Source organism: Brassica oleracea, chromosome C2 (genome assembly GCF_000695525.1).
Source record: "Brassica oleracea var. oleracea cultivar TO1000 chromosome C2, BOL, whole genome shotgun sequence".
NCBI classification, from domain to species: Eukaryota; Viridiplantae; Streptophyta; class Magnoliopsida; order Brassicales; family Brassicaceae; genus Brassica; species Brassica oleracea.
In genome coordinates, this window is record NC_027749.1 from 9286988 (window position 1) to 9299939 (window position 12952).

General features: G+C 32.3%; 1 protein-coding gene and 1 pseudogene across 1 annotated transcript; both read right to left on the minus strand.

The window, feature by feature from the left end:
- Positions 1–267: 267 nt before the first annotated feature.
- Positions 268–3287, minus strand: LOC106325262 (annotated as a pseudogene).
- Positions 3288–9281: 5994 nt separating this feature from the next.
- On the minus strand, positions 9282–11120 carry LOC106323376. Its single transcript, XM_013761513.1, has 2 exons — positions 10295–11120; positions 9282–10025 (listed from the first exon to the last, which is right to left on the minus strand). Exons 1-2 carry the CDS (start codon positions 10982–10984, stop codon positions 9282–9284), a joined length of 1434 nt encoding a protein of 477 aa, XP_013616967.1. The 5' UTR covers positions 10985–11120.
- Positions 11121–12952: the final 1832 nt, after the last annotated feature.

Genomic DNA, 12952 nt, shown 5'->3' on the forward strand with positions numbered 1-12952 from the left:
GGTTTTATGTTTAGATTATGTGTTTTGCTCTAGTTGGGTTAATATTAAGATAAATATATAGTTGTAAATGAAATAATATAAAATAGTAAAAAATAATAAAATAGCGAAAGTTTATGTTATGTTTAGCAGTGAATAAATTAAATATTAAAATACATTTATATTTTTTACTTATTTCTTTATTCGTTTTGCAATTTTTTGAACAATAAAATAGATTATCAAACTTCAAATGATGATAGTTAGTGCGAGAAGGATTAGATAGTGCATAATTAGAAAATAAGGAACCAAATTACAATAGTCTAAAAAAAGAATGATCTAAAATGTAAAAAGACAAAAAAAGAGGACACATGTTAACAAACCCCTCCCACATGTCATAAGAAGAAAGAAAAGTCTACTTTATATATATATATATATAGATATATAGATATGGCTTAGTATTTCTTACGACTTGTTTTATTCTATGAGCAGAAACAGCTCGTGGGGAAGTCCACTAGGCGCCGACGACATTTATCAATAGTCAACGCCACGAAAGTAGCACACAACATTGTTACTATCATCAATCGGAAGGCCAAGATGGAGATGACCGCCGATATCCCTTCCAATTGGCCGTCTCGAGTCGGGCATATAGTAGCGTATGATGCTACCATAGCGACACTTAAAACCGCCACTGAACCATAAATCAACTTCCACATTGGGAGTCCAATTATGAGGAGTATGATCACATAGAGAGATGATAGGAAAGCAAACCCGTTGAAGGCAAGAAAATATAAGGCATTGTTAAAAGGCATAGTCATCTGTCCAGCGTGGTGAACATTGTGAACGGTGGTAGGATTTGAGGAATTTTCTTGCCAAACTCCGTCGGGAGGACTGAGACCAACCTGGTAAGTAGCTGTTACTATTAGTACAGCAACAACAAGTATTGCATCGTTTCGTTTGCTAGTCTTTAGAGACTTCTCTCGAATTGAGCTCAAGTTGCTCATCCCCAAGAATTTATTTCGTTTCTCCATAAACGTTAGATTTTTTCTCAAGTATTCTGCAAGAGTCATTGTGGAACCAGAAAGTAGTCTTTCTTTAACACTGTGGAGAAGTCTTCTTCCTCTAGGAAAGCAAGGAGATTGGTGAGTTTGTAGTATGTCCATCGCAGTTTTGCCATCCAAGTTCTTAGCTTTTAATTTAACGGTTTTACGCAGCAACTTTATCATCTGCAAAACTCGAGTATACTAGGATAAATAATCCTAAATTGATAAGAATATAATACATAAATATATACTTAAAAATTTATTTTTTATTAATTTAGAATTTTACTTTTTATCTATATAAAAAGTTGTCATTTAAGTTTTGGACCTGTTTACGATTCATTAAAAATTAATTAAAGTTAACATCCCTTATAATTTGGTTATACAATATTTATCTCAAACATTTTCTTAACATTAAGTTAACAATCTTAACAAAAACATAAATTAAATGATTCCTTGATATCTTCCCAAAGTTAAAAAAAACTCCCGAATAATAATGTGACAAGATACTATTGAACAAAACGTTCTTATGTTTCGTGCACAAATAATATTACAAAATAAAAAAAATATATATATATTTCTTACATCTACTTAACACTAAATTGTTTACTGAACATATTTTAATAATAAAAAACACAGTATTCAGTTGTTTCAATTCAAATCTGAACAATAAAAAAAAAAAATCATTTCCACCATATCTTAATTATACGGGTATACTACAATTATACCATAATATCTAACCAAACATAACTTAATCTAATTTATTCTAAAGCTTTAATTTTTTTATAAAATACTATTGAATCATGAATTCTTAATTTAAAAGTAACTCATTTAAATGCTCTTATTTACTCAAAAACAACGAAATTTTACATCAAGATTTATAAAATACCTTTATATCATGAAGTGTTAATTTAAGAATATAAAACATGAATATAAATGTATATAAATGCGCATATTAGAATCTAATAATACTATTAAACGACCCGAAAAGGAGAATCAGTATACATAAACAAATATATATACTTAGGTCACAGACACACATAAGCTTTTATAACAACTAAATCAAACAAAGTAAAGCCTTAGGGAGTGATTGGTGTTGGCTGTGAGTGCTCTACACCAATCACTCCCTAAGGCTTTACTCTACACTGCCATAATTCTCTCTAAAGTAATAAAATCAAAGTAATCAAGCTTTATTAATAAAAACTAAAGTTAAAGTCCAAAATCTTTAAAATGAAATATAATGGCTCTAGAAATCAATTTTCTACAGCTTTAGGTTTAGTGCTTTTAAAACTTTGAAATAACCCTACAACAATAAAATTTAAAACTAAAGCCACAAAATCTACAGCTTAAAACTTAAAGTAAAAAATCCAAAGCTACAGCCTCTACCAATCAGTTCATTAGTTAGTTCAAAGCAGCTCCAAGCAAGTACTAGAACAAAACATAATTTCTAGTTCCATCACAACAATGATGTATGATCAAGAATTTTGGTGAAAAAGAGAAACATTTTCTTACCTCGGTATGATTTATAGAAGCAGCAATATGGAAGACGGTGTTACCATCTTCATCTTTCCAGTCCAAGATTTCCTCCTTGTTTACTCTCTTGAGCCATCCCAATAGAACCTTAAATGCCATCAACTGGTGGTTCTTCACGGCAACGTGCACAGCTGTCTCACACTTAATCGTTAGATCTTCAATGGAAGAAGGATAAGCAAACAAGAACTCACTCAACAACTCTGCATCACCCATTCGAGCAACGTGATGCAAAGGTATAACCCTTCCTCTTCTCTTGATGCTTACTAAGCTGCTGTCGAGTGCTAAAAATCCTCTCACCATTCGGCTATGGTTGTTTTGTAGAGCTAAATGCATCAGGCTGAAACCTGACAAGTTTAGCTTTGAAGCAAGCGACGGCTTCAGGGTCATTAGTTCCATGGCAAAATGAGTTTTTCCTTTTTGAGCTGCAATGTGTAGTGGCGTCTCGCAAAAAGGCACTCTATCAAAGTGATCTAGAATGTTTAATTTGGATCTTCTGCTATCATTTCGTAGAGTCTCTCTATATCCCCATCTTGAGCCGCCTTCTTAATTTTCTGATAGATGTTTTCATCTTGATCAGTGCTCGTACTCGAACTCCCATTCAGATTTTCATCTTGAGCTACCACATCTGATACGCTAGTGACATCCACAACAATCGACATAGCTTCACTAGTCATTCAGGCTTCTGCTTCCTCCACAGTTTGTTTTGTTATACTTTTAGTTCCTGCAACATACGCTCAAGTAAAAAACAAAAAGTCTCCAGTCAACACTTTGTGATAAAAAGGTGGGGTTATATGCATGCCACACATTGAATAAAACAATGTCATGCAAAGATAAGGGTCATCCATAAACTAGCTTTTGTGGTGAGTTCTACCCAAAGGTTATTTTTCACATGAAAAGACTGTTATTCAAAGGTCAAGTAAAGTTCATACCATCTCTTTCTGGCAGTTGGGTGGATTAATGGAACTAAGACCACCATTAACCCTAGCACCCTACTTGGGGGTGTTTAATTTTTTTTCTTTTCTTTCTGGTTTTTTCTCTGTTTAAAAAAAAAAAAATTAAAAATGAACTAAATCTGGAACGCCACATGTCAGTGGGGTCCGCGAAACAGTTCAAGCAGCGACGCCTAATCAGACGTTTTTATCACTCTGTTTTCTTGTTTTATGGTGGATTCCACCAAGAAGTGCTCTAATAACTAGGCCTGGGACGGATCGGGTATCCGGGCAATTTTAAGATATTCGGATTTTTATCCGACGGATCCATAATTTTACTATCTTTATCCGGATCCGGGGTTCGCGGATATCCGGGTGTCGGATATCCTTCTAAAAGTTATAATATCCGGCGGATATCCAGATCCGGATTTGGATCCTTAAAATAAACAAAAATAATATTAATATTAATATATATATAAAATATTAACAATAATTTAAAAATAAAAATATATATAATGTTTTTAATTATTTCTATGTATAATATTACAAAATTTACATAAAATTTATATATACTGTTATAAAAATGAAAATATATTAAATAAAATTAGTTTTTATATATAGATATTACTATTTTTGAAATAGTTATTAATAAAATTTACGGATCCGGATATCCGGACTAAGAAATCAAGATATCCAGATCCGGATTCGGCTTTGACGGATCCAACATTTTACTATTCGGATCCGGATTCGGCCTCTCCGGATATCCGAATTTTCGGATCGGATCCGGATCGAATCCGGATCTCGAATAAAAGTTCCAGGCCTACTAATAACTACTGATAGAAATTTTTCTAAAATTAAATTTAGTTAGGTTGTCACTCTGACGTAAGATGGTGTAAGCATATATTACGTGTTTGCTTTAATAATTATCAAGTCAACATAATTTATATGTTGTGAAAATTTCTAACAAATTATTATTTTTAACTATTATCCAACTAATAAATTTACTTACTCTTAATATTTCACAAACGCATTATATATTCAACATTTCTTATAAAAAGTATTGTGCACAAAAATAATGTATTTTATTAATTTTAATATATACATATTCTTCTTTTTTTAAAACATCTGATGTTTTGTTTTTCTAAATTTCTAATTAAGAAGAAGCAAAAAACCACAAACATGACAGTAAACACACGAGACCAAACCAAAGGTCTAAGACCATGATTAATGGGAGTTTTTAAAGATGAGTTCTTAACTTAATTTAAGAACCGGTTTTTAACTTTAACAAAAAAAATGTTAAGAAAACTGGTTCTTAAATTACGCTAAGAACCCCACTCCTAAGAATCCCCATTAATCATGTTCTAAGCCATAAGCAGGCGGACAAACAATCCCCAGAAACAATAGTTCTACACCAAGAGAGACAAAGCCGGAAGGAAGAGACAACAACTACAAAGGACAATAAGAACTAATTACAAACCAACTCTCTCAAGTCTCAACAAAGGTTAAGAAACACCAATTCACTATTTAAAACTAGACTAGCCCAAAAAAAGCCAATCTCCGATGCTAGCATAACAATTAAACCAGTGACTTCCAACCACAATAGAGAAGAAAATTGAAGCTCCAGCCACGCTCAATTCTTCCAGTCCAAGATCACTACAGAATCATTATGACAACCCGTCCCGCAGACCTAAGCTCACAGTCCTGCAGGACACCGATCCTAACTCCTCACATGTGAACCCTTACTGATTCTCCCATATAGATTAAGGTTTCCATGTTGGTTAAGGTCACCCGTAGGTCCCAGGCTGGCCCTGCAGGGCCTAATGCAGTCTAGTTATGCAGCAAATGGCAACATCACAGAGATCAGACCACAAATGCACAGAACCACACAAGAGACTTGATTTAAAAAAAAAAAACAAACACTACCCGAGCGAAGATGCTAAAATTAGAACTATACCACCTAAACCAAAATCAGCAAGACCTAAAAGCCAAAGCTTTCATCTCATAGAAATCAACACCGTAATCCTTGAAAAACCGGAAGCTTCAAGCCTAAATCAACGAGAAACCAAACCAAGGTATAGATGGTCATCGAACCGAATAGGAACATGCACGATCCAATAAAATGGTATATAATTTAGTTTATGGGTGACACTTATCTATGCATGACATTGTTTTATTCAATGTGTGGCATGCATGTAACCACATTCTTATCACAAAGTCTCAAGTCAACTACTTTTGATGGGACAAGTCACTCTGCTTCTTAAGCTTTTAGTAGTATAAGAAAGTACTTAAGAAGCAGAGACTTTTTGGTTAATTGTGATTTCAGCCATGGTTCGGTTAGGTTGTACCGGTTTATGTTTTGATGTAATTTGAGCTGTTAGTGGTTTAGCACAATGAGTTTGGAACGTTTATTATGTTCTGAAACAGTAAATGCCATTTTAGTGTTAAGGTTTGTAACGTTTGTTAATATAAAGACGAGAGCTTTGCTTCATCATCACTTGTTCAATAACAAACCTGAAACGTGTTAAAAAAAAGTATGGCTGTGATTTGCTTCTCTTCCTCATCTCTATCTTTAGCACCGCCGTGAAAGGCACTAAGAGATATTATTCATACTACTTAAACGACTGTGCTTTACTCTTACTCAAGCCCTTCTAAATCATGCTTTCACCATGTCACCCCATGCCCTTTACCACCTCATCCAATGACAACACGTATCAGGATACCAAGAATGTGATCTGAATAAACTGGTTTACTCAGAATGAGACCGGTACAATTGTAAAGCTGCTTCATTTAGGATCCGAAGTACGAACACCCTGGCGCTTGAAGAATTCTCTGAACCCATAGGGGCTCATATCATAATTGTACTGTCCAAATAAGAAGAAACAAAGCGATGTTTAGACTCTGCAATAGATTAATACGTGCATTGTTTCAACAACAAGGCACAAAAGGTAATAGAAAGGAAAACGTGTGATGCTCCTCCAACTTGCAGGTACGACTTTCACAGAATACCGGGTGATATGGGGATCCTGGACCTTTCCCTCACTTCCCGCCTGCATCAGAATGATTTTCATTTTCACGATATAAACCAAAGGAGCATGACATGTTAAATATTCCACACTTGTTGTGGGCTATGGAATATTTCAATGAAAGAGTATTCGCTTTTCTGGAGAGTTATGCAGAATCTGGGATACTTCGGGCACTCCGCTTGAAACAATCCAAACACACAAAACAGTCACTTACTCGTTTACAAAGTTTCAATTAAAAACTTTCGAATTGATAAATCTCACTAGTATATAAAAGCTCGTGCCGATAACATGATGTATTATACGAGGTGAAGTTGGTATATATTTATAATAAGTGAGTTATATAAATAAGGGAAATGGGTGGAGAGAGAGGGAGTTGTACGTGAGAGAAAAAAGTGTTTTATGTGTGATTATTATTATATTTTTGTATAGTGAGGGAAGAGAGATGGTGGAAACAAGTGAGAGAGAAAAGCTGAAAACTGATCATTATTATTACAACTTCCTTGTTACAGTAGGCCTGAGACTTATTATCCGAAATCCGGATTCGATCCGAAATCTATTCCGGATCCGCTCAGAAAATAGGATATCCGAAATGTCTGGATCTGAATCCGGATAGTAAAATCTTGGATCCGTGCAACCCGAATCCGGATCCGGATATCTTAATTTTTAGATCCGGATATCCGGATCTGGATCCATATTTTGAAATACATTAAATTTTTAAATTTTATTAATATTTATATTTGATATATTAATACTTATACATGAATTAATTTTATATTTTAGTTTTTACAATATTATAGACATATATAAATATATTTATAAATCTTGTATAAATATTTAATTCTATTAAAAAAATTACTATTTTTTTTTGAAAAAAAATTATTTTTAATTATTTTTACGGATCCTGATCCGGATATCCGCGGATAATAGAACATCGAGATGGATATTCGGAAACCACGAATCCGGATTCAGATATTAAATCTACGGATCCGGATTCAGATATTAAATCTACGGATCCGGTTTTGGATACCCTAAATTTCCCGGTTATCTGGATCCGGGTACCCTAAATTTCCTGGATATCCGGATCCGTCCCGGGTCTAGTTACAAAGTCCTATTTATAGGAGTGTAAGTTGCCGGTCAAAATCAGATATTTTACAAACAAATATTAAATTAATGCAAAAAAGATAATCACCAACTTTAGTATTATCTTCTAACATTTTGATAAAAAAAAAGTTAGTGTTCTCCAAAATAATGTTTTAGAGTACAAAAGTGCATTCACATTTTACAAAATCTGAAGTGTCATTTTGATCTCGTAGATAACACTTACTCACTCTGATAGTCAAGGAGTTATCTTCATTTTCTCTCTCAAAATGAGGTAAAAACGAGTTTATATATTGTTCTAATAATTTTTCTTATTTTTCTCTACAAAAAGAATAAATTTATTATGTTATTACTATTTATTATTAATTTAAAATAATGGTTATTATTTTGTAAAACTTACAATATGATTTTATTTTAACTAAATCTTCACTATGTACATAAATTTAGTTTCTAAAAAAGATACAAGGGTATACATAAAATTATAATTATGTTATGAAAGTATTAATAAAATTTTTAAAGTATAAAACAAATATTGAGTTTTTCTAAATATAAAACAAAATTATACAAAAACTTAAAGACTAATTTATAAATTAAAAAGCTTAACACAAAATTAGAAAAAATATAAAAAAATGAGGAAAAGCTCTCCAATTGTGCATCATTTTTTCTTTCAAAATAGTGTAACATTGGAGAAGTTTTTCCTTCATTTTTTATATTTTCTTTCAAAATAAGGGACCATCTGAGATGTGGTCTAATTAACAATAGTTTAAACCTGAAGCCAAACAAACCACCAAAATGACTTCGAGAAAAACTGGGTGTCTTTGCATCGAAAATATTTGCGTTTTAATTTCGTAGATTTGTATTAAAAACTAGATTTTATTATCAAGATCAATTTGATTTGGTTAGTGAAATGTAAGATTACAGGAAGATAATCTATGGAAGTGAATCGGACTAGAGACTGCAACGGATTAGATCAATTTGTGGTTTAAGCTCAAGAACTTGTTTCTTACACCAATCAGTGGATCTATGGTGACAACTAAACCCCTCTTCTCTCATCTTTTTACATCCAATAAAATTGTTCTTGTTCCTTACCCCAAACAATAAAAAAGGAAAACAGGTAGTATGGATAAAAACTCAGTTAGTTATCAGAGCAGAAGTAGTAAGTATGAAATGAGATTATTGAATTCAGAATGTTTCTTTGTTTTGCATGGAAGTTGCAGATTCTAGATATTGGCTGGTTTTTTTTTTGAGAAACAGAGGATATATGTAATATACTAATATATATGGCTTAGTATTTCTTACAACCTTTTGATTATCTATTTCAAGGCTGGTCCAGAGATTTTGGGGCCAGAAGACGACTTAGCAAAAATTTCAGTAAATATTTTTTTAAATTTGAAAGTTTTTTTTACAAATTTAATTGTTTTTTCAAAAAAATTGGAATCCTGAACATAATATTTCATCGGGCTTTACCTAGGACTGGCCACCTCTTTACATGCAAAGACCCATTCAAACACCGACAAAAACGACGTAAATCTGATCAGATGATGGCGCAGTGTAAACGTAATTGTACTTGAAGATAATTGATTTCATATAATACCAATAATCAATAGTGAAAGAACCTAAAAACCACCAAATATAGAAAGAAGCACAATAAACAATAAAAAAAAACAATAGTAAAAGAAAATATCCTATGAGCAGAAGCAGCTTGCTGGGAAGTCCACTCGGTGCCTGCGACATTTATCAATAGTGAATGCCACGAAAGTAGCACACAACATGGTTGCTATCATCAATCGAAAGGCCATGATAAAGGTGATCGCTGATATCCCTTCCAATTGGCTGTATCGAGTTGGGAATATAGTAGCGTATGATGCTAACATAGCGACACTTAAAACCGCCACTGACCCATAAATCAACTTCCACATTGGGAGTCCAATTATGAGGAGTATGATCACATAGAGAGATGATAGGAAAGCAAATCCGTTGAAGGCAAGAAAAAATAAGGCCATGTTAAAAGACATGGTCATCTGTCCAGCGTGGTGAACATTCTTAGCGGTGGTAGGATTTGATGAACTTTCCTGCCAAACTCCGCCAGGAGGACTGAGACCAACCTGGTAAGTAGCTGTTACTATCAGTACAGCAACAACAAGTATTGCATCGTTTCGTTTGCTATTCTTTAGAGACCTCTCTCGAATTGAGCTTAAGTTGCTCATCCCCAAGAATTTGTTTCGTTTCTCCATAAACGTTAGATTTTTTCTCAAGTATTCTGCAAGAGTCGTTGTGGAACCAGAAAGTAGTCTTTCTTTAACACTGTGGAGAAGTCTTCTTCCTTTAGGAAAGCAAGGAGATTGGTAAGTTTGTAGTATGTCCATAGCAGTTTTGCCATCCAAGTTCTTGGCTTTTAATTTAGCAGTTTTACACAGCAACTTTATCATCTGCAAAACTCGAGTACACCTCAAGCGTATATAACTCTAGGATAAATATTCCTAAATTGGTAAGAATTTGAGATTAAAAAAAAATACTTAGGTCACAGAAACACAGAGACTTTTATAAGAACTAAAGCAAAGCCTCACAAAATTTCTAGTTCCGTCACAACAATGATGTATGAACAAGAATTTTGGTGAAAAAGAAAAACATTTTTTAATACTAGGAGGTTCGGACCGAAGCCCGTAATCCCCCGGGCCGTAAAGAGAAACATTTTTACCTCAGTATTATATATAGATGCAGCAATATGGAAGACGGTGTTACCATCTTCATCTTTCCACTCTAAGATTTCTTCCTTGTATACTCTCTTGAGCCATCCCAATAGAACCTTAAATGCCATCAACTGGTGGTTCTTCACGGCAACGTGCACAGCTGTCTCACACTTAATCGTTAGATCTTCAATGGAAGAAGGATAAGCAAACAAGAACTCACTCAACAACTCTGCATCACCCATTCGAGCAACGTGATGCAAAGGAGTAACCCTTCCTCTTCCCTTGATGCTGACTAAGCTGCTGTCGAGTGCTACAAAACCTCTCACCATTCGGCTATGGTTGTTTTGTAGAGCTAAATGAATCGGGCAGAAACCTGACACGTTTAGCTTTGAAGCAAGGGACGGCTTCAGGGTCATTAATTCCATGGCAAAATGTGTTTTTCCTTTTTCAGCTGCAATGTGTAGTGGCGTCTCGCAAAAAGGCACTCTATCAAAGTGATCTAGAATGTTCGGATCTTCTGCTATCATTTCGTAGAGTCTCTCTATATCCCCGTCTTGAGCCGCCTTCTTAATTTTCTCATAGATGTTTTCATCTTGATCAGTGCTCGTACTCGAACTCCCATTCAGATTTTCATCTTGAGCTACCTTATTTGATACGCTAGTGACATCCACAACAATCGACATAGCTTCACTAGTCATTCAGGCTTCTGCTCCCTCCACAGTTTGTTTATTTTTACTTCTGGCTCCTGCAACATACGCTTAAGTAAAAAACAGAAAGTCTCCATTCAACTACTTTGGATTTGAAACACTTCGAGTATTTGAGTCTCAGACCACTCAGTTTTACACATCAAACACTTTGTGATAAGAATATGGGTATATGCATGCACTGAGTGATCTGAGACTTGAATAATCAAAGTCATTTTGTTGACTTGAGACTTTATGGCAATTAGATGAATTAATGGCATTTAATGAGTGATAGGAATTTTTCTAAAATTAAATTTAGTTAGGTCGTCACTAAGATGGTGTAAGCATACATAAAATCGAAAGCGGATACACATAAACGGGTACACAAAAAAATGAAACCGTATGGAAGTGAAAATTAGATCTTTTAGAAAGTTAGAAAGTATGCATAGTTGGAAGCGTATAAACAAACTTTTGTATATATATAAAAAGTATACGAAAGTAATTTTGTAAAATCATAACTAAATGTATTTATTCAAAATCAAGAATAAACATCACTTATTATTTTTAATAATTTATAGCAAGTCAACAGACTTCATACTATGTTGTGAAACATAATATTACATTCCTTATTTATTTAATAACTAGATGTTTTGTCCGCACATACGGACTTAATTAATTTATAAATACTTATCAGTATATGTGTCATAAATTTGAAAACATTATGATAATTTTTCTTTATATTCTTAATCTTTTTTATTTTCTCCTACTTTTTTTGTTCATCTTTGTCTTAATAACCACCACTAAAATTTATATAACGATAAGAATCACATATCAAATATACAAAGTATATAAAAAAAATAGACATTCTTTTTTAACCCTCATTACCTATATAAATCTATACTATTAAAGCAGGATCCTATTGTCATAATTACCTTAGGGGCATGTTTCCTTCACTAACATTGCATGTTTCATTAAGGGCAATTAAGTAATATTAATAACAAATCTATATTGGGTCATTATTTTTGGATCCAGCCCAAATCAAATCTCTCTTGGGCCATTTGGGCCTATTAAAAAATCAGATTCAATTCTCACCTTTTTTTTCCTTTGGACCATTGAGTCCAAGTTCAAATAATTTTTTTTCAACTATTCTTAATTATTATTTTTTTCTTTTCTTAATATAATTTAAGCATTTATAATAATAATTGAATTTTTTTATTGAAAAGTATAAATCTTTATTAAAAGTATATAATTTTTTAATTAAAATATTAACCCCATAATAAAATTAATTTATCAGAGTTATACCAACTTAATTCATTAAAAAAATAAAATTTAATTTTTTTAACATAAATAGTCATTTAAAATGAAATACGATAAATAAAGATAAATTTTTTAAGTCTTTTATAAAATAAAACACAAATATTTTTTTTTCAACTATTCTTAATTATTATTTTTTCTTTTCTTAATATAATTTAAGCATTCATAAAAATAATTGAATTTTTTTATTGAAAAGTATAAATCTTTATTAAAAGTATATAATTTTTTAATTAAAATATTAACCCCATAATAAAATTAATTTATCAGAGTTATACCAACTTAATTCATTAAAAAAATAAAGTTTAATTTTTTTAACATAAATAGTCATTTAAAATGAAATACGATAAATAAAGATAAATTTTTTAAGTCTTTTATAAAATAAAACATAAATATATGAAAATGTGACATACTAAATATTTGTCAATTGAAAAAAAAAAACAAAAATAAATCCGCGCTTTCAAAGCGCGGGTCAGAATCTAGTTACTTCTTTAAACCTGTAACATTCGTGAAACTACTAAAACAAATTTGAAACACAAAACGAAGAATAAAAAAAGAAAATAAACAATTAAGTTAAAAATTTTGGTAACTTAGAAAAAATTATAAAAGAAGAAAAATGAGATAAATGATAATATTTCTTTGCCTACTCGATAAATATATACACATATTTCT

What these genes read in the sequence shown, in the direction of transcription:
- LOC106323376 (XM_013761513.1), bottom strand. Translation starts at nt 10,984, where the DNA reads ATGACTAGTGAAGCTATGTCGATTGTTGTGGATGTCACTAGCGTATCA. An exon ending in CATCTATATATAATACTGAG is followed by an intron (nt 10,026 to 10,294) that starts GTAAAAATGTTT and finishes CGAGTTTTGCAG; the next exon opens with ATGATAAAGTTGCTGTGTAA.